Raw genomic sequence first — 22,569 nt, 5'->3', positions numbered from 1 at the left:
TTTCTCTGCACTCTCAACCTTGTTTGCATCTTTACTGTAGATAGGTGACCAAAACTACATGCAATACTCCAAATTATACAACTTCAACATAATATCACATCTCCTGTACTCAATACATTCATTTATACCAAAACCATTCTTTATGACCCCATCTACCTGTGATACCACTTTCAACAAATTATGTGCCTGTGTAATTTATATCATCTCTCTCCCCCCCCCCCCCTTGTCCAGTGTTCCAATACTCAATGGAAACCTACTTACTGATGCTTTACTTTTGAAGGTTTCACAATTGTTTTCTTCTCTTTCTGTGGCCTTGCCCTACCTACATCTGTAATCTCCTCTAGCTCTCCAGTCATTCAAAAAATGTGAAATTCTAGCCTTCCTGCATTAAGTGACTCCATTATTGATGCTTGTACCTGCAGCTGTCTAGAACCAAAGCTTTCCTCCTTACCCAGCTGTATGACCAAGAGCCTTAACACCTGTTCCAATCATTTGTAAAGTGACGTGTTGGCAGATTGTGTTTGGTAGAATTCCCAAGAAGCATCAAGGAAATTGTGCTACATTAGAACTTTTATATGAAAAGTTTATTTTGGATAGTGACAATGGTAAAAAATATTAATTAGTTCAAAGAACTTGGGTGTCCATCATTTGCCAGTAAAATAATCATAGGTTAAGTCATACTCTCATTATTCCAAGCTTGCTGTAATCTTTAGATTAAACAAGGGTGTTTGGCTGTCACTCAAGATGCTGAATAATATTTTCCCTTGGTTTGCATGGTGTAAACTTAGACATGTGCAAGGAATTAGCTTTAATCTAAATGGTGGAATCATGCTGTTTCTCACACAAGAGGCTGTCTCCACAAGTTAGGTGCAGATGATCTTGTCAGCCAGAGCATAAAACTAATAAATTAAAATGGATGTTGTATTGAGTACCAAATCTTCCAGTCCAGTTTGCCAGCTCCTTTTCTCAGCAGGGAAGTACTCCAGGGAAAAACAATAACATTAAGTCTTTTTAAAGGAAAAATGCCCATCATTATTTAAGCTATATGTTTTATTCATGACCGAGTAGCTTCATTTGAGAGATTAGTACATTGAAGCAGAAAACCCTGAATATTTTTTGGATTACTCAAATATATACTCTATGTTTCTGCATTGAATCACATGTCATTATCAAAACTTCCAGTTTAAAGCATTCATAATTTTCTTTCTTACACCCTCTTCCACATTTGCCAATGAAGCTGACTGGCCAATCTCTTCATACTTAACTCTCAAAATGCCAATAATGATTTCTTATTATTGTTGAACATTCCTTAAAACAGCCCCAGTTTTTTTCGCTTTTCACTCGTGAAAGCATTGGTACTTTGTCTTTTCAGGAACTGAATTTAAACCATGGTTTCCTATTCTGAGTTGTCTGAGAGTCTGTTGTGAAAAGTTTAATCTCTTTCTCAATGTACACATACAAATGTAATGCCTTCGCCTGTGGAGTTGCTTGTGCTAATCATTTCACTTAAGGTAAATACCAATAGACTAGCACTGTAATGAAATTGTCACCATCACATAATTTCTCTGCCATAGAGTTCTTGTGCATCTCCAGAGGGACGCATATCACAGTTTAGTAATGCCTAGTCTGCAAGCAAAGGCACACAGTTTCCAAATCTGTAGATTCTGTTAACTTTTACTTGTGATTCCCTTAGTAATACTGAGAAACAAAATCACGTAATACCAGGTTTTTGTACACTGTGTGATCTAAATTCAACGAATAACAGAGAAAAAATGGAAAATAGGGCTCTCATGTGAGCCGCTCAAAGCCCTCCAGTCTCTGACATGGTGGTGGCTGAAGGGTTATGGATATATGCACTGAACTCCAATGGCATGCAAAATGTACTTATGTGTTTTCAGTTCCTGTGTGGGTGGTTTGTGTTGTCTGGAGGCAACTCGAGCAGGAACAGGCTCTCAGAGTGCCTGTTTATCCTGTGTGCCTGAAGATTGATATCTACAGTGCTTTGTTTCTACCTTCACTGCCACCCACCAATACTTGACTATCTACTTCCTCTTCTGCCAGGCTACCAAGTCCAGATCCTGACTCCTGATCTATCTTCCTCCAATCATTGGTTACCTTCCCAACCACCATCTATCCTTTACGTTCTCCGAGCTATTATGTTTTCTATCCATTGCCTCAACACCAGTCTTTGCTTCTGATAACTGACCTTAATAGCTCACTCTCATCTTGACAGGTCTATCAGCCCTGACGCCATCCTTACAATCTTTCTCCTGTCTGGCAACCTCCTAAATATGACCCTGATTTACAACTGGCCTCCCTTGTCTACTGTATAATCTAACTTTTAATATACAGTGTTTCTATTTTTGCACATTCTTTTAAATCTATTCAATATACATAATTGGTTTACTTATTTATTATGTTTTATTTTTTCCTCTTTTTGTTAGATTATGAATTGCATTGAACTGCTGCTGCTAAGTTAGCAAATTTCATGTCACATGCCTGTGATAATAAACCTGATTCTGATTCTGAAAGAAACTTTTGTGTATAAATGCTGTTCAGTAAAGGTCCAGCACTGAATTTTTTCAGTGACAAACCTATGGTCAAAATGTTCCTGGGGCTGTTGCCAATAATTTAACTAATTTGCTTACAGATGTGCTATATATAAGTAGTAATATTTGTGTGTTTGGTTGTCTATGTGTCTTACTCTTCATTTGCATTTGTTCTATGTTGCCATGGTCCTCCTATTGACTTACTTCACTAGTATCTTTCACAAGCAACTGCTACCTGTTATTCAGATGAAATAAGAACCTGTTATCATAGTTCTTACAATGTTTGGTTTAACTGGCACACCATATAACTAAATAAAGGACACATCTATGAAGTTCATGAGATATTTGGGCCAGTCAACTCATTGAGAGCTGAATAGGTCTACTGCCCTCTAGTGATTTCACAGTTTTCAGCATTATATTATGTAGAGCATTAATCTTTGTGGTTTATAAATGCTGCTTTCAAAGTACAAAAGCTTTTGTGATCGTATTGTCCTTATTCTTGCTATTCCCACATTGCAGGAAAGTACTTTGGCTATTACAACTCTTCTCGGGAAATTTGTATGACTGTACAATTTACTGTCATTCCATCAAAGCTAGATTTATTTTTCTGAGACACAGTCATCATTTTAGACAGTGATTCTGACCTCAGTTGCATAATGCTTTGTATTTTGGCCTCAACAATTTATTAAGCATTGGTAGTGAGGAAAAGATTAATAATACACATTGGTGCATCCAGTTGTGACATGATCAGGAGATGTTTATCACAATTTTTATTTTGAAGCATAGTACCTCTTCCATCGTTGCAGCTTTCTGCTGAAATTATATATGACACCTTCCTGCATGTTCCTCCCATCCCACACACCCTACCTTTTAAACAACTGGATGGCTTTGTTACTTGAACAGTTATGTATGTTTCTTGTATATTTCGCTCAGGTCAGGATCATGGAATTTAGAAAATAAAAACCAAAAAAAATGTTTGGAAAGACATATCAATCTTAGGAGGAATAAATTCAATGCAGCACTCCTTGCTATTAGGGTCCAATGTTAGTGGAATTTGGGATCCTTAATTAGCAATTAATAGTAACCCGACACTGAAGCACCATCCAAATTGTTTTGGTGGGAAACAGAACTGTTGTTCTAATGAGGTTAAGGCATTTGTCTCATTTCATCATACCACATTGTTGTGTTCTTATATTGTTCTATGTTATATTTAACTCCACAACACCTTCAATATTTTATCTTATTTTCCTACCACTAACATCTTGTGATCATTTTAACCAATGATTAGCTATTAACCCTCAATTAAAGCAATAAAACTTACTTGTAATGAGATATGGGTGCCGTTGACAAAGGCAACATTTAAAGTCAATCCCTAAAGGTTTTAAGAAGGTGGAGTGAAACAACCTTCTTGACTCATTGCAGTGCATGTGATGAAGGACCTCCCAAAGTGCTATTTGGTAACATTTTCTGAGAGTTTGACCATCTAACAATATCCATTTCCAAGTCAGCATGGATTTGGCTGTGTGAATTTCCTATGAGCTTGCTGCCTTTTGTCATTCTGCTTTATAAGTCATGAAGTTGGGTGTTTCTGGAGTGCATCATTTTGCTGACCCAAAAAGTGCTACAAGAAGTGAGAAAGTGTTTATTGATGGAGTAAAAGTCAAGCAGGTTGGATGGTGTCAAGCTTTAGAAGAATTGTAAGAGATGTACTTAACAAGGAGAGTGAAGTCTTGTTGTTGATGGAACACTTGCATCACATCTTGTGGAATAGATGTTCTTTTAGCCATAGTTTTTGTGACTGGTCCAATTACACTTCAGTGGTGACACCTTGGAATAATTATGAATGGAAAATTACTAACTTTGTGTTGAATATTAATTGATAAGACAGAAGGTTCACTTTTGATGGAGATACTCATTGTCCAGCACTTGATGAACAAGGGAGTTCCTTACCACTGAAAACCCAAGTTTGAATGTTGTCGAGCTCTTCTGTATGCAAGCACAGACTCCCACCATGAAGGAGTTATGAATGGAACTTACTTCTATGAAAACATATGCAAACATTTCTAGTTTAGAATTCTATCATGAAGGCAGTTATTGAAGAAGCAGCTGAAATTAGTTGGACTAGGGATACTGTCTATTGAACTGCAGTTATGGAAATGCCAATATACATCTTATTGAAATATACAGTATTTCTAGTGCCAAAAAAAATCAGATTCTTCCATTGGTTCTCATACAAAATAAGCTTTATAACCACTTTAGGAATCTGCTTGTTCACATCTCTTCAGTTGGAGAACGAGCCCTTGAGAATAACACATTTGAGAATGGTCCAAAGTTCTGAATTGAAAATGATATATGTTATATGTCGTTTTCAATTCAGAAAAAGGCCGCCAGGAATATCCTTTCTGTGGATGGAACACCTCGATTCCATCCACAAAAAGCAGAATTTCCAGGTGGCTAACTATTTCAATTCATATCCCCATCCCCATTCACATTCCAGCATGTTGGTTCACGTCCTCGCCTTCTGCAATGATGAGGACACTCTCAGGTTAAAGGAGCAACAATTCTAGGAGGCTAACTATTCTGTCTAGTTAGCCTCCAACCTGATGCATAAATATCAATTTTCACCCACTGTAAGTATTTTTTCCCTTCTCTCTCCTTCATTTCCCCAATCTGACCTACTTCACCTTACCTGTCCATTTCCTCCCCCTCGTGCTTCCCTTTCTCCCACGATCCACTCTCCTATCCCATCAGATTATTTCTTCAGCCCTGTGCCTTTTCCACCTATCACCTCCCCTAGCTTCTTAATTCATCTTCAATCAACCTGGCTTCACCTCTCATCTTCAAGCTCATCTTCCCCTCACCCCATCTTATTCCAGCATCTTCCCCCTTCCTTTCCAATCCTGATGAAGGGTTTCTGCTCAAAACAATGACTCCTTGTTTATTTCCATAGATGCTGTCTTACATGCTGAGCTCCCCCAGCATTTTGTGTGTGGACCTTCAGCATCTGTAGGATCTCTTATGTTTATATTAAATGACAGTCCTGTGGCTTTTATCGAGTGCTGGAAGCTGAGAAATCGAGTCTCAGTCAGCTCTTTTATATTGTGTTTGATCAATAGCTACTCTTACTTTGATGATCATTGTACTATTCCCCAGACCTTCAAATAAAAAGTGACTCCTGTGCACTGTTTATATAAACATTCCAATACATCTTGTATTCCTGTGTTTCTACATTTTGTTTCATCAAATACTTTTGCTAATATAAATTTAATATTAGCACAGGTTGGACAGCTGTTGTATTAGTTTACCATGAGGATTTCATCAAAATGAAAAAAAAAGTGCCGGATTGGAACTTAACTAAATAGCCAGCAAAGAAGATTATTACGTTAGTCTTTAAAAAAGAATCACTTAAGAAATGCATCTGGCCTCAGCACGTCGTACTGGAGATCAGATGAATTTAGGTTGTTAACATCTCTCACTTCTACTTCAGTGTAGGTTTAAGTAATCTTGTTCCACCCAAGGTCCATCGAAAGGAATGTAAGGAGCATAACAAACATTCTGTTACATATGGGAAAGATGAGAGAATTGTTCATTTTATGACCAGATTATGCCTGCCTTTAGTTAAGTGCTTGATGTAAAACATACCTAAACATTGGTGTTAGGTATACTGATATTTTAAGGAAACTTCAATTTGACATGTTAATTTTTTGTATGCAAAAATCTGAAGGTCTGAAGAGTAAGTTAAACTGTCTTTGAAGAGAGTTGAGCTGTACAGAGATTTCCAATATTCAAAGTTCAAAGCAAATTTGTTATCAAGGTACATTTACATCACCATATACTTCTCTGAGATTCATTTTCATGCAGGTATCTACAGTAATAAAAAGAAATAAAATAGAATCAATCAAGAACTACAAACAAGGCCTGTCAAACAACCAATCTGCAAAAGAAGACAAACTGGGCAAATCAGTTAAATAAATAAATTAGTCTCTCACAGAGCATGAGTTCTGGAAAATGAGTCTGTATTTCCATCAAAGTGAGCCCACGTATTGTGGAATCAGTTCAGTGCTGATGTGAGTGAAGTTATTCACTCTGGTTCAAGAGTAATAACTGCTCCCAAGCCTGGTGGTGGGGGACCTAAGGGTTTTGTATCTCATTCCCAGCAGCCTGAAGAGGGTATGCCTTGGGTGATAAGGGTCTCTGATGATGGATGCTGATTTCCTGCAACAACGCTCTGTGAAGATGTGCACAATGGTGGGGAGCGATCTACCTGTGATTGACTGGGCCATATCCCCTACTTTCATACTAGTTTTCATACTAGGCCATAGTGCCACCAGTCAGGATACTCTCCCCTTGGTATCTGTGTATAGAAGTTTGTCAGAGTTTTTGATGACGTGCCTGATCTGCATAAACTTCTAAGATAGTAGAAGTGCTGCTGTACCTTCTTTGTAGTGGCATTTATGTGCTGGGCCCCAGGACAGATCCTCTGAAGTGATAATACCAAGAAATCTCAATTTACTGAACCCCTCCGCCTTTCGATCCCCTAAAGAGGACTGGCTCATGGACATCCAGTATCTTCTTTCTGTAGTCTTTGGTTTTGTTGGCGTTGAGTGAGAGGTTGTTGTTGCGGTACCATTCAACCAGATTTTCAGTCTCTCTCCCAGATGCTGATTCATCACCACCTTTGATTTGGCCAACTTCAGTGGTATCATCAGCAAATTTAAATATGGAATTAAGCTGTACTTAGCCTCACAGTCATATGCGTGAAGTGAGTAGAGTAGAGTGCTGAGCACGCGGTCTTGTAGTACACTTGTGCTGATGGTGATTGTGGAGGAGATGTTGTTGCCAATCTGAACTAACTGGGGTCTGCAAGTGTGGTAAATGAGAATCCAGTGGTGCAGGGAGGTTTTGTGGACTAAGTCTTGGAGGTTCCATGGCCTTGCTATAATATCTGACACAGACTGTGCTGTACATCATCTATGGAGAAATTGTATCGTTTTCTTTCAGAGTTTTGGATTCACAACACCCATCAAAGGTGAAACTGCCAGATCTAATAAATATGATCCTGCATAGGATGCCAAGCTCCCTAAGAATATCATGCCCTCATGACCTTTAGAGTTTGGCATTTCCAGTTCTGAACCTGCCTGAGCTTATTGGAATTTCACATTTTACCTTGAAATGTTTTCTGGATAACGATATCATATTGTGGTACTTAATTTTCTACATTTGATTTTGTTTAACGCATTGGGAATATGTAAAAAGAATTGTTGGAACTCGTACTGTCCAAAGCAATGCTCTCAGTGATCCTAATTGATAGGTTGTGATGTTTGCATATCGAGTTTTTGTCTGTTTTTCTGTGTACCTGCTCATACAAACTGTAAAGAATAATACCAGTTATTATATAGATCAGCAGTATGTTGATCCATCACCCTAAAGTGAAAGAAAATGTATAGTAGAAATATAACTGTTATAATATCTATGGCAATCATACCATCAACTAAAGGTAATGTAGAATAGCAATCACTCTCTGCTTCATATGTAGCATATGGCACATTTAGACACACATTTAATATAACGAATATTTGTTTTGCTTCAAAGCTCATTCCTGGTTTCCAACAGTAAACTTATTGAGTAATGATGTCAGTGCATTGGACTCTCTTCAGAACTGAAACTTGGGAGACAATGTGCTGCGGTCACCATTTAGCTTGCTTAACATCACCAACAAAGGATGAACTGAAAGGTAACTGATACATGTAGTGCACAGCCACTTTGTCTGAGGACAATTGTTGAAGCCAAAAGTACATTGGTGGCTGCTTCATACCCTGCCCTCTGCATAACTCATTATTGTTTTGCCTGATTTAGCAGTTACTGGCTGCTTTTAATTGTATGTGCACTAAATGAGGGAGTTCTGCCAAATGCTTGCTGGCTAACCGTTCTTTCCCTTTTTCACTCATTTTGTTTTTTTTTCTGTTTTGTCCTTTCTCTTCTGCTTACTTCCTTTTCCTCGAACCCTTCCCTCTTCTGATTTCCCGTCCTCGCCTCTCTCCCTTCACCCTGCATCTCCTTCTCTGCCTCTTTCTGCAGATACAGCAGCTATGGTAGCAGTGCCTACTCAGGATGTCGATTGTACTCTGGGCTAAATATACCCACTACCTCCAGCTTTCACTACAAGACCTCAATCTCGCCTGCTCCTGAGGCTAAATCTGAAAGGTTTGTGTAATTATTCCAACCCCTCACTGGTCTTTGAAATTCCATTATAAACAGATCTTCTGAAAATACACAGCTGGTCTGTACCTATTAAAGTTGCTTTTTCTGTTTTAATTTGTCAGTTCTGTAGAATGTCTGAGCATGAGCCGTTAACCTGTTTTTTCTCCTTATGGGTACTGACGCATGTGTGTATTTTTTAGCACGATCTCTTTTTGCTTCAGTTTTGCAGAATTCACTGTTTCCTTTTTATTTCAAGCATATATTCTTTGAACTATTTTGAGAATTCCATCGGGTCATGTTTGCTTTGGAAGCACGATTAACATGTAACACAATGGGATGGGTTAGTTAAAACAATATTTGACCCTGAGATATTCATAGACAAATGCTTAGTGGTGACATGTCTTCAATTTGCTCCTGTCTATTTGAATGTAATTAAGGTTATCCCATGAAATGCCATAAATTCCACACTTAACATAATCATAGTCCAACTGATTTCCATATTTCCTCAGACTATGCCTTAAATTGAAGCATAAATCACCATCAAAATAGACACTCTGCAACTAAACTGTTCAGATATCACACTAAATAAGCGCAGTGCAATGCACAGCAATCAGTGTTGCTGCCTTATAGGTCCAAAGATCCAGACTCAATCCTGCCATTGAGTGTGGTCTATGTGGAGTTTCTTCCAGGTCCAGCAGTTCTCTCCCATATGGGAGAAACATGCAGGCTGGTAGGTTAATTGGTAACTGTAAACTGCCTCTTGTGTAAATGGATGGCACAAGGGGAGAGTTGATGAGAACTTGAGAAAGAAAAAGGGATTCATGTAGATGAGTGCCTGGTGGTCAGTAGGGTTGCCACAGCCAAGAAGCTTGTATGACTGCGACAAGTTTGGAGCATTACAATATGATGAAACAGACCATAACTGCATAATCTTTCAGGGAGTGGCTGTGAACTTGCACATTTTATAGCTGGTGAGCTTTGTGGAGTGCCCACTTTTATCAAGGAGTACGATTTTTAGAGAAGTGTTTGACTGTGATGTGCTCGATTTTGACATTTTGAGAGCCCATTTAGTTTTTAGAATGTTTAAACATTCCTAATTTAATCATATATTCCTAAATGTGCAATTCATTCATGTATATTTATTTTACTCATGTTGGAACTGCTTTTCCTGATCAACTAATACCAAGAAATATCACCCAAATGCAGCTGTTACATGCATAATTAATAACAGTCACATGGTTCAAAGTGTTTGTGCAACTTTGGAAGGGGGGATCTGCCACCCATTAGGAAATTAAACTGGGTGTTTAGAGATATCATTCCTTCAAATCAATTTTTATTTGCCCGTATCATTTCTTGCATGCAGTCAGGTCATTTTCTGCAGCTTACTTGATGGGAGACTTTGAATTTGGTGCTCCTTCTTGAATTCTGTAGATACAGAGGAAATATTGATAGATCACTGGGTTAGTAGACCTGTGGATAACAGCAGATTGACTCCATCTTCAAGATTCTAATTCCCCATATGCATCAGCTTCTTAAAATACAAATGGGGAATATGGCATATTTAGGAGTACTTGCATAGGGTATAGGAAGCTGAGTCTGGGACCTATTATCCCAAAGCAGCTAAGTATTTCCTCATATTGGTAAAATATATTTTTGAGTTTACCTGTAGTCATGACATTGAGACTCTTGAAGAAATGAGTATCCTTTTTGGCACAGGTTTTGTTTGATGGCTCTGCGTTCTTCTAATGTTCTATTACATGTCAGGGTATGTTAGTACTAGGATTACTTGGCGATCTCATGATGATGAATTGCTTTAAATTCCAGCAAATTTCCACCCTTCATCCTGCATTCCATTTCTCAAGGAAAAAGAAAAGATATGGATGCTTGTGATCAAGACTTTGATGCATTGTAAAACCATCATAAGGGAATTCCAGATTACAGTTGATTGAAAAGTTGGATATTTATTTGTGCTGTCACAGTCATAAAATCAAACTAAGTCCACTCCCGTATAACCTTCTCTCCCACAATACAAATTAAGTTGCATATTCTTTTGAATTCAGTTGCTACTGAAGATGTTACTGGCTTTGTTCCCAGTATAATTTTTAGTCTGTAAAAGACCAAAGGATCTTTTATTATAACTGCGTAGATTGGATACAGATTTCAAAAAGTGATGGTGCCATGGCCATAAACTATCCTAGACTGGGCTCAAATTGAATACAGTGACATCCACAGATGCTTATAACTTTGAGGAGATTTACTATCCAAGTTATATATTGTTATTTTGACCACAACTTCTATCCACATTATGTAGCACACTTTCTACAAAAAAAATCAATAATTTTACCTCCGTGTTGATGTGGCTTTCACCTGCAGATTCATGTAAACTTGGAATGTACTGAAGAACTTAGTACATGTAACAGTACAGTACAAAAAGATGCTCAAGAAGTTGTGTCAAACTAATTAAACTAGTATTTGAATGCCTAACTAAACTAGTGATTTCTACTTGCACGAAGTCCATATCCCTCCATTCTCTGCACATTTGCCCCCATCGTCACCTCTGGCAGCGTATTCCAGGCACCCTGACCACTCTACATATAAGGAAAAATTTTCCCTGCACACCCCCTTTGAACACAACCCCTCTCAATTTAAACAGTTGCCTTCTTGTATTGGACATTTCAATCCCGGGAAAAAGATACTGGCTGTCTGTCTGTGCCTCTAACAAGTCTCCCGCCCTCCTCCTCTGCCACTCTAGAGAAGACAATCCAACCTCTCCTTATGGCACGTGATGTTGGTTTCCCTTAATACATGCTGGCCGGTGGCACATTTCTAACCTTTCAGCTTCCTCCCTCGTATGAAATGCAGCATTTCTTCTTATGAGTAATTTTAAATGGCTTGTAGATTTATAGTGCAGTTCCTCTGAAGAGGCTGAAAAATTACAAACCAAACCATCTGGCCAGTTGTATGCAAAATTACCTCAGTAAATTTGAGGTGGAACATTGTAACTTTGATGCACTGAACAAAATAACATGTTTGAGTAGAGGTTTTGGTACCATACACATTTCCCTTATATTAAAAACAGATGAAACTGTCAATTTGTTGTTGGAGCTAAAATTCTCCAAAGGTTTACTCATTTAAAAACAGATCTCAATGCGTCGATATTCAAAGATATCTCTGATTCTGGAGCAGAAGTGTGTAACCTTGACTTTTAGTTCGAGGTCACCAATCCTCCCTTTTACTTATCTACTTATTTAATGTTTATAATAATATTTAGTCACTTTGCGTGGATGTGATAAGATTTGTGTCACTTAATTTTAGCAATTTTGCTCCAGAAATCATGCCAGCCAAGAGATATGACCATTGCCGTAAGAACAAGCATTCTTCTCAGTGGAAGGCAGAATACGTTCCCGGGAAGACTTTACGATGTTTTGGTGGGAGAGAGGGAGATGGTGGAGGGGAAGGGATGGATAGGGGAGATGATGAGAAAGTGCTATGTATTTTTATCACTCTTGTTCCAAACTGAAATGACAGAACGCACAACAAAGTTCACAACACAAGTAAAATAGGAGCAGGAGTATGCCAAAAAGCCCCTCAAGTCTTCCGTGCCATTCAGCGTCATTGTGGATGATGTGGCACAGGCCTCAACTCCTATTCTGTGCCAATTCACAAAGCTCTTTTTCCCAACTCCTTGCAGGTTGTGCCAGAATTGAACTTCAGTTGTAATAGCATCACACTAACTGGTATGCTTCTGTGGTGCCCCATTTTTTTTTAAACTGCATATTCCATCTAACTAGCTCAAGTTCTGCTCTCCTGTCATTACTGAAATGACAGTTAGTTTTCTTCCACTAATTCGAATGACTGTCCGCTAATTAACTCCAAGGTATCTCCTTCATTCCTTAAATGTTCTTTGCATCTTTCTCCTTTAATCCCTGTCTACCGTCCAGTATTCTTCCTTGGTGTCATCTTGTTAACTGAGTATAGTGACAAAGTCTGAACTGGTGGCTTCTTTTCTCAACTCCACACCATATCTTTGGAAGACCCTCAAGAGCTTGTTTATGTCCACTCCTTTCCTCAGCACCATACGGATCTCAGCTGAATATATGGGATTGCCACCTTCTGTACACATGGTTCTACCATTTCACTAGCTACTGCTCACAGCCTTTGTGTTATTGGCATGTTTGTATGATATTTATTCTCAAGGCACAAAGATTCTCCAATGGAACACTGGTAAACCAAACTTACAGTTCTCATTGTTCATACCAAACTCTATAATCTATTTTTTTCTGATTATAAACCATTCCTCAATCATTGCTTTGCACAACCTTGGATATATTTGGTCCTGAGCTGATCTTCCAACCACATTTCCCTCTACTATATAAAGATCATCTCAGTGAATTTGTCCACCACAGCAATTGGTCTAAGCCCTATCCACTCAGAAGCTCACCCTTTTCTTTTATGACATGTAAGCTTCACTAGTCTAATAATGATTAAAGTTGTTCCCTTTGTCACTTGCCAACTGATGACCTGCCTTTGATTTTGTCAAACTGCAGATCCTGCAAAGCCTTTATACCCTCATAGAACTATCACCTCAAGCAAGAATCTCATTCTGGTCTTTCACAATATTGTTCCTCCCAACTTTTTTTTTCCAGCTTCTCTGTCACTACGCCACTCCTGATTCCTGTACCACAAGCTTCTTATATCTTTCCTTCCTCCCCTATATTCCAATGTTAGCGGCAGTTGTGTTTTCAGTTTGGAATTCCCTCTGGAATTTTCTTTAGTTCACTTCCTTGACAAAAGTGTTAATAATTCTTCTTTATATTTTCTCCTTAGAATTGCAGCGTTGCATGCAGCACTCTTAGACATTTTGCTGTGAGACTAATATTCTGTTGTACCACTGGACTAAATACTCAACAGACAGTATTTCTTAAGGGATGTGCAATTATTTTGAGTGAGTTTCACAGATTAGAATAAGAATCAGGTTTAATATCACTAGCATATGTTGTGAAATGTTTATTTTGCAGTAGCAGCAGTCACAGTACATTGCAATACATAATAAAATCTATAAATTACACTAAATATATATTAAAAATAAATTAAACAAGTCCTGTAAAAAGAGAGGAAAAAAAACACTGAGGTAATGTTCATTGGTTTATTGTCCATTCAAATATCTGATAGTGGAAGAAAAGAACCTGTTTTTGTAACATTGACTTTGTGTCTTCAGTCTCCTGTACCTCCCTGTTGGTAGCAATGAGAAAAGGGCATGTCATGGGTGATGGAGGTCCTTAATGATGGATGCCTCCTTTTTGAGGCATCACCTTTTAAAAGTGCCCTGCATGTTGGGGAGGAAGTAGCAATGATGGAGTTAGTAGAGTTTACAACTTTCTGCAGTGTTTTCCAATCCTGTGCAGTGGCCCCCTCCAAAGCAGACAATGATGTGACAAATTAGAATGCTCTCCATGTTACATCTGTAGAAATTTGTGAGTGATTTTGATGACTTGCCAATTCTTCTCAAAACTCCTAATGAAATATAGCCATTGTTGTGCTTTCTTTGTAATTGCATCTATATGTTAGGCCCAGGATAGATCCTCAGATGTTGAAACCCAGGAACTTGAGACTGCTCATCATTTCCACTTCTGATCCCTCCATGAGGACCAGTATGTGCTCTCCTGACTTCCCCTTTCTGAAATCCACAATCAATCCATTAGTGTAAGGTGGTTGATGTAATATCACTCAACAAGCTGATCTCTCTCATTCCTGAAAACCACCTCATTTCCATCTGAAATTCTGCCATTAATAGTTGTATTATCAACAAATTTATATATGGCATTTGAACTGTGCCTAGCCACACTATTGTGAAAACGGGCTAAGCACACATCCTTGAGATGCACTAGCGTTGATTGTCAGTGATGAAGAGATAATTATTTACAATCTGTAAAGACGGTCGTCTCCCAGTGAGGAAAGCAAGGATCCAGTTGCAGAGGGAAGTACAGAATTCCAGGTTTTAGAGTTTGTTGGTCAGAATTAAGGGTATGATTGTGTTGAATGCTGAGCTGTAATTACTAAGCAGCAGCCTGACATAGATATAACTATTGTCCAGCTGAACCAAGGCTGAGTGAAGAACCAGTGAGACTGCAGACCTATTCTGGTAATAGGCAGGAGATGCAGCAAAACCCATGGACATGAATATTTTAACTGTGAACCTCCAATCTCCCATTTTCAAAAAGGTAGTTTTCCTCTGATAAAGCGTTCACTTTACTAATGAAAGAGCTGGATCTTGGTGAGCTGAACAGAGCAGAACCTGGAGTCTGCCCCCCATCACAGATCAGACTAACAGAAGCTACAGTGTTCCTTTCATCAGGTGTGTCATCCTTATGATGTAACTTTCCCTACTGTCTTGTGCTTCAACTGTTCCTTGCAGGCTAATAACTAAAAAGGTAACACAGAAATGGTCATTCAGTGTAAGCCAATCTGTTGGTGGTTTAAAAATAAGCAACCCTTTGTACATGAAATAGTCAAACCTATTACAACAAATTTGGTAATAATTATAGAGCAGACATTCATGGAGATAAGGATAGAAAGGCAGCCAGTAAGATGTTTCCCTTCTATGAAGGCTAGAACTTCATAATTGACGATCTCATTGTCAATGGTAAAGTGGTTGAGACTTCTTGTACATGGCTTCCTATGTTTGGTTGGTCAACAGGCCAGTACTGGGAGGTCTTCTGTCCTCATCATACCGACAACATCAGGAATCGTTGGCAGCAGAGAGAGAGAAACGACGCCAAGAGAGAGAAGAGCGATTACAGCGGATAGAACGGGAAGAGAGAAACCGATTCAAGTAAGAATCCCATCATAGGAACCAATAAAAAGATATGAGTAAGAGAAACAAAGGAGCGTGAACATTGCCTCAATTTTCAAAGACTATGAAGTTTCAATATTAGCAAATTTATGGTTGATTTGCATTAAATTGACGTCATGGCACCATTCTTCTATATTTGAAATCCGATCTATATTCAAGGCTTTTGTTGGCCTTTCTCCAGGTGGTGAGTTTCCAGTCCCAGCTAGGTTTTGAATAGATATAAAGTGACTAACTTATGGGAAGATTGGCTGGAATTCTATGTTAAGAATGCACTTAATGCAGACAAAAGCAAAGTGGGAATCCAATGAACTGGGAAAGCTATAAAAGGCAACAAAGGACACAAGGAATATATTAAGAGCAACAAAAAGGGAGAATGAAAAATAGCCTGCATGGGATATCAAGTCTAATGATAAAAGTTTTTTGTAAATATATAAAGAATGAAGATGGCTAAGTAAAATCTTTCATTCAAAACTAGATATAGCTTTCAACAACAGCAGGCTTGTTAAATGAGTACCGGTATCTTGCATATGTATTCTTCAGAGAGAATAAGAATAAAAATAAGTGCAATGCCAGCTGTAAGATCTGGGTTCTGTCTGTATGGAGTCTATATATTCACCCCATAAGTTTCTTCCATGAGCTCTGGTTTCCTTCCACATGCCAAAGGCATGCGAGTTAGTGTTAGTAAGTTGTGAACATGCCATATTGGCACCGGTTGCATGTTCTCAACATGCACTGCACATTTCACTGTATCATTCAATGTATATGTGACAAATTATCCTTAATCTTTAAAAATAATAACAAGACTGGCTGATCTGATGTGCCAGTTAGTTTCCATGCAAAAATATTGGAAGTAGTCGGTGAAGAAACTGGATATTTTAGTGATCATTGTCAAATTGGAAATTTGGTATGTGTCTCCATTATTTAAGGGTAGAAAGTAAAGATAATCAGAAGTAATGAGAGTGGTGTAACTCAATCACTAAGATTACAATGGTAACGGACCAAAAAGGTGGAGGGGGGAAGAATCATTTCCTGTACAGGTGGGAGACATTGAACAAGATCAGAGAAAAGGAATTTTCATGACTGGGAATGATTAGTCCTACATCTTTTTTACGTATTGGGCCCACTAGTTTGCTGCTGAAAATGACCCTATCCCAATTCCTTAATTTACATCTCAGGGGTAGGTACCACACCATTTATAGCACTGCCTTGTCACCTAGTATGGAAGATTGATATTGGAGAAATAAAATGCGACAGGGCATTGAAGTAGCTGCATACTTAAGAGAAATAATTCCCTCTTCCAGAAGGAGCTCATGGTACTTTATTGTCTGTTCCAAATCTGGTTGATTCATATTGGAAGTACCAATGAGAGTCTGTCTTTCAGTTTTAACGCAGGATTATCAAGATTTTGAGCATCAATGAGGCTACCTGTTTAACAAACCAAATAAGGGCCAAAACTATGAATTAGCTGTTCCAAGTCATTAATCTGATATGAGCGTTGCATTAGTATAATGCCTGGTTTTTCAGTTATTTCAGTGTTTATTTTTATTATGATTCCAGTTGTTTGTCCATATTTGTCCATGACCAAGGATACTTCCATTCATCTCTGAACATCTTCCACGTACTTTTCATTTTTCAACTACTCCTTAAAGGAAGATTCATGCCATTATTATAGGAAGTTTATTTGACATTTCCAGGCTTCTCTCTGTTTCTATTCTTCACCAAGGAAGTTTCAGACCACTCTTGCACACCTTGCAATCTGCTGACAACCGTCCTCTCTGATTAAGTCATCCAAAATTCTGTTCTTCCAATCCAACCAGAGTCATACTGTGCCCTATGCAAGTGACTTTCTCCAGCTATGTATATCTGTGCACATGCAATGCACACACATTCCTCTGGTATTGGAATCTATGTTGTGATTCTGATCAACGGGTGACATTTCCACTATGCCAATGGAATTATTTTTCGATGCCTTGTCTTGTAATAAGAGCTTAAATGGGGCCAGGCTAAATGTTTTTTTTTCTGTTTAACTTTCTCCTCCTGACTTGTTAGTCAATGTGAAATATTTCAGTTGAGTACAATATACTATACATGCAAACTACAAATTTTAACTCATTTCACATGCTGTAAATATACCATTTTGGAAATATTTGTTGTATTGGAGGACATTAATGGCCTCTAATTCCATCGCCATTTGCGTAGATTGGCGTAGGTGAATAAATTTTCCAGGGCTATGCAGAACTTAATGGGAACTTGCCTTTCACCAACCATAATAGATTTAAAATGTTTCTTTGGCCACTAGTATTAAGCAAGTGCATAAAATGACAACTGCTCCTTTAGTCTCCCTGTCTGATTTTTGCTTCCTTTTATCGAGGACAAATTTCTACCTCAGTATCTGCTGATTTCATGTCTCTATCTTTTGATATCTTTTCCTTCTCCTTGTCCATTCTGTCTTTTAGTCGGGAATATATAGAAAAACGAGAAGAGCAAAGACTGGCAAGAGAAGAAAGGTTTGCTTATTCTACTAGATGTGCACATATTTAAATTAAGTAATGTAATTTATTGAATTTAATCCATAGATTTTATTATTAACAATTTCTAACTGTGAAACTTTTATAGGCAAAGTTTCATTTTAAACTGGGCCACTTTGTTTACCCTCAGATAGACTGCAAAATTAAAGATAATCAATCTTGGAGTATACCAAATGTACCATTTCTGTTTGGATCCTGTAAAGAACTTCATGATGAGCTTCTCTGAAGTAATGGGCTAAATTCTAGCACAATGGTGCCGGAACTCTGGTCAGATAATATTCAAGGAAATTTCCACTAGTCTTTTTTTTAGATCACCTGGAGCTGTACCAGTTCTTCTCTGCTGTAAACGGTGCATTAAAACTAAAAGAGTACCAGAGACTTGATAACCAAAACTGCAGTTTGTCCTCTTTCTCAAACCATATATTGACTGCAGCAATCCTCAAGCCCAAATGCCCCTAAGCCCACTCCCCATCTCCTCACATGCATCTGCCCAATTTAACAGTGGCTGCCTTAATCTCTGTATAGTTGATGCAGTGTGGGTACTTTTGTGGCCAGTATATCAAAAGATTTTGTCCCTTCAGGTATGAAATGTCAGAACAGGAACAAAACAGAGGTAGATTTAGATGCTTGGGAGAAACACCTCCAATGGTTCTAACCTCTAGTCCCATTTCCACTGATTGTATTTCCTTTTGCATTATCCTGCATAAAAGAAGGCTAAATATCCAAATAAGTTAATTCAACTGCTGGATGTGTTGAGGTAAACTCAGCTTAGGCTGAGTAAGAATGTTCCCCATTATTTGCAACTGCTCATGGCATGGGTCTTATTTTTGAAAGCTGTTGCTTGCTGCTTTGAAGTTAACTGAGGCATAGCTAATTGAACCATAACAAGCAAACTGTGAATCAGCTTCTGGAGCCAGTTTCCAGTCTATAAAATATACACTAGCTGCATATATGTAATTAACACCAGTAAATTCAAAACGGGAATATTGTCCAGGACATCTTCAAGGTTGCATCCATCATTAAAGATGCCCATCACCCAGGATGTGCCCTGTTTTCATTGCTACCATCAGGAAAGAGGTACAGGAGCCTGAAGGTTCACACTCAGGAGCAGCTTCTTCCCCTCGGCCATCTGATTTCTGAATGGACATTGAACCCATGAACACTACCTCACTACTTTTTAATTTTTAGTTTTGCACTATGTATTGAACAATTTAATGTAAATATATTTACTCTAATTCGGTTTTTTTCCTATTATTGTGTATTACATTGTACTGCTGCTCCAAAGACAAGATTCACGACATATGGTGGTGATATTAAATCAGATTCTGATCTCCCAAATTGATGCATCCATTACCTTACTTTCTCACACTATTCTTTTCACCCCTTTAAATGTTACTTTAAGATCTGATTAAGAGAATCTTGAAATAATTATATGCTTAGGGGGAAAAATGTATCCAGGTTCGAGAGCATATAGGTTTGCTCGCTGATTTGAAGATAGACTGAGAATTAGATGGCTTTGCATTGGTTGTGACACTCTGAAACAGACTAAAGCTGCTTCTCTTTGCCACCAAATTATCACCTTGCAAAATAAGAATTGTACAATGTAACATATGTTAATAAGCTAACTCAAGGTTTTGGCATGAGTACGCAACATTTCTTCTTTTCCAAACAGTTTTGGTGAAGTTATCTGACGAGGAATTTTACCTCCCGCAACTATCCAAACATAATAATTTTGCATCTGCCAAAGAGGCAACTCAGTTTTGCCCTATTCTGTCTCCACTGAATTTAAATTTGTTTTCAGAATGAAATGTTTCCGAGGTGTGCATTTACATCCATTAATATCTATTTGTTGGTAACTTTTTACAACGTTGGCTCACAAAGAGAAGCTAGATTAAATGAAATTTGAAAATGTTGGCTCGAAGTGGTGAGCACTATTTTTTTTTCCCCTGCCAGAGATTTTTAAATATAAAGAGTATGATTGGTAGCAAGGAGCAATAAACAGTTTAGAAACACTGTCTATGAAAATGCAAAACAGATGTACTCTCTCTTCCCTAAGCAGCTTTTGATGACTAAACCCAACATGACGTAAAGTTCCATACTGTCGGAATAGATGCAGGTTCAGTCATGAGGAGCAACAGTTAGAAGGTGGTGAAAGCTCTTGTGTCACTTTGCATCAAGAATCTGCAAGGAATGGAAAAGACCCCATTGATAAATGTCTTATGGAAGCCATTGATCTGTTTTAAACTTTCTTGCAGTCCGTCTGCAGGTAAACTTAAGTGGCAGCCGGTTTGCGTTTCACTTAATTTCTAGCTGTTCACTTTGGCAGAGCTGCTGGCTTCAGATTGAAGTATGAAAAAGCCTGCAGTATAATGCATGTGATATATGACATGCTGAAACTTTTGTGGACTTCTTTTTAGATACAAGTACCTGGAAAAATTAGCAGCCGAGGAATATGAGAAGGAGGCCAGGAATCGGGTGCCTCGGGCACGCAGTGACCTTTCCATTAGCCTGAGTTCATCTGCAGCCCCATCGTCTCCCATCCCAATTTGTGGGACTCCCCCTCCAGAGCCCTGGCAAGAGCACAAGTGTCCGTCCAGACGGAGTGAGTCGTCTCAGCCTATTGAAGGTGAGTATTAGGAAGAAAGTAGAAACATTGCTTTCTGTGTGTGTATGCAAATGTGTTTACTGGAATTTGGAGCCACCATGATAAAGGTGAATGTATGTGTGGAAGTCAGTTAAGAGCTTTAAAAAGCTGGAAATCACTACAGCAAGCAGAGGTGTGTAGTACAATAACAGTACATTTATTGATAGAGCTCTGGCTTTAATTTCCAGTTTATAGCGTTTTAGGTATTGCCAAGTAAATTTTAACAGGTTCATTCACTATAGATTGTAAAGTAGCAGATCACTGCAGTAAGCATGCAAATATAAATTTGAGAAAACGTATAAATTATTTCCTGAGCTGTAGAGATTTTTGCAGCGGCTCTATCATAGTTCATGCAACAGATAAGATTTTGCCCAATAATTGTAACAAAGAGAAATTATTTTCTCACTGAATTTGATACAAGGATCACATTTGCCTCTTAAAGTGGACAAATGGGGGCACAGTAACACAGTGGATGTTGCCCAGGGTCCTGGACTCAGTTCCAAATTTGGATAATGTCTGCATAAATTTGCACATTTGCTGTATGACTGTTTGAGTTTTCTCTGGGTGCTCTACTTTGCTCTCGCATCCCAAAGCTATACAAGAGGGAATCAGTTGCAGGAGTAGAGGGAAGTAAGGAGATGAGAATGGGCTGAATGGCCTTGTATCCTTCGAAGTTTAAGACATTTACTGGAATTTAAAACGGGTAGTGTGTGTGTATGTATGAATGAAAGAGGGAGGATATCCTCAATTACCTACTCGACCTTTCCCAAATGAGGTGATTTTTAATGGGTTATAGTTCCACGTAAACACGAGCTCTCAGTGGAGATTGTGAAGAGCCTCACGGTTCAAGTTCAAGTGCTCATCATTGTACAGCGCAGTGACTGCAATCCTTTGTGACTCTGATAAAAATTAAAGTTGTTAGTAGGAGACCAGTTGCCTTGTAATGGTTTGTCTTCCTTCTGTCTACATCAGAGCAGTGTGATCAATTGTAAGTTAGTCTGGAATTTCTTGGATGACTCTTTATGATTAAACCTATGTGTCCAGTTATCTATAGGGGGATATTATTTAAAAGTACGTTAAAGCGAATACATTTTGTTTACTTCCTTTTGCCCTCTGGGGGTGATGACATCAGAAGCTAGTTGGATTGCTGCCCAGCATTTGGTGGAAGGGAGAATCTGATTGAGATGTGGAATCACAACTCCCTGCCCATCCAGATGTGGTACACTACATTCAGAAAGGGTAAACTGAATTCAAACCTATGGCTCTGTGATAGTATTCTTACTGCTGAGCCAGAAAATCACAGGTTCAAGTCTCAATGTAGGTTACTCCGGGGATTTGAACATTATACTTACTGAGGGAATCCTGCAATATCACTGTGCCTCTGCAACTAAAAAGGGCAGTAAACAAAGGTGAGAGGATGGATGTAAAGCAATCTGTGACACTAATCAAACAAAATCCTGGGGGTTTCTGTCAGGTTTTTTCCCTCTTTTTATCCATTTTTACTGAAATAGGCTCTTTATATTTTCTGGAAGCTTAAAGTGAACAAGTAACTGAGGTTTGCTTGCTACTAATTTACATATAGTACAATAATGATTATATTTTGGAAGTACTTCAGCAGTTGACATGTGCCTGGGGCATTTTGATTTATTTGAAGGCATCATGTGAATGTAAATTCTTTCTTCTTTTATGTAACTCCTTTATCCTTAAGTACTTTTTTATGATTTGGAGTCAATGGAACAGAATCTATACTATGGGTTTTTAGTCAAGCGGAATCTAAATTATAAAAACATAACA

General features: G+C 38.3%; 1 protein-coding gene across 3 annotated transcripts in view; it reads left to right on the top strand.

Moving 5' to 3' along the window:
- The window catches only part of fhod3b (formin homology 2 domain containing 3b), a 519,315-nt gene that overhangs the window by 412,741 nt on the left and 84,005 nt on the right, over positions 1 to 22,569 (top strand). For 2 of the 3 annotated variants that reach the window (XM_059945317.1, XM_059945318.1), the window contains 4 exons: positions 8,628 to 8,753; positions 15,448 to 15,582; positions 18,060 to 18,110; positions 20,549 to 20,757. In XM_059945317.1, the coding sequence (XP_059801300.1) occupies positions 8,628 to 8,753; positions 15,448 to 15,582; positions 18,060 to 18,110; positions 20,549 to 20,757 (521 nt within the window). The remainder of the gene's footprint in view (positions 1 to 8,627; positions 8,754 to 15,447; positions 15,583 to 18,059; positions 18,111 to 20,548; positions 20,758 to 22,569) is intronic. The other variant, XM_059945319.1, reaches the window with a different exon arrangement.

The sequence above is a fragment of the Hypanus sabinus genome, chromosome 20, assembly GCF_030144855.1.
Source record: "Hypanus sabinus isolate sHypSab1 chromosome 20, sHypSab1.hap1, whole genome shotgun sequence".
Taxonomy (NCBI): domain Eukaryota; kingdom Metazoa; phylum Chordata; class Chondrichthyes; order Myliobatiformes; family Dasyatidae; genus Hypanus; species Hypanus sabinus.
The sequence above is the reverse complement of the archived record's forward strand: the minus strand, read 5'-3'. Positions and strand labels throughout refer to the sequence as shown.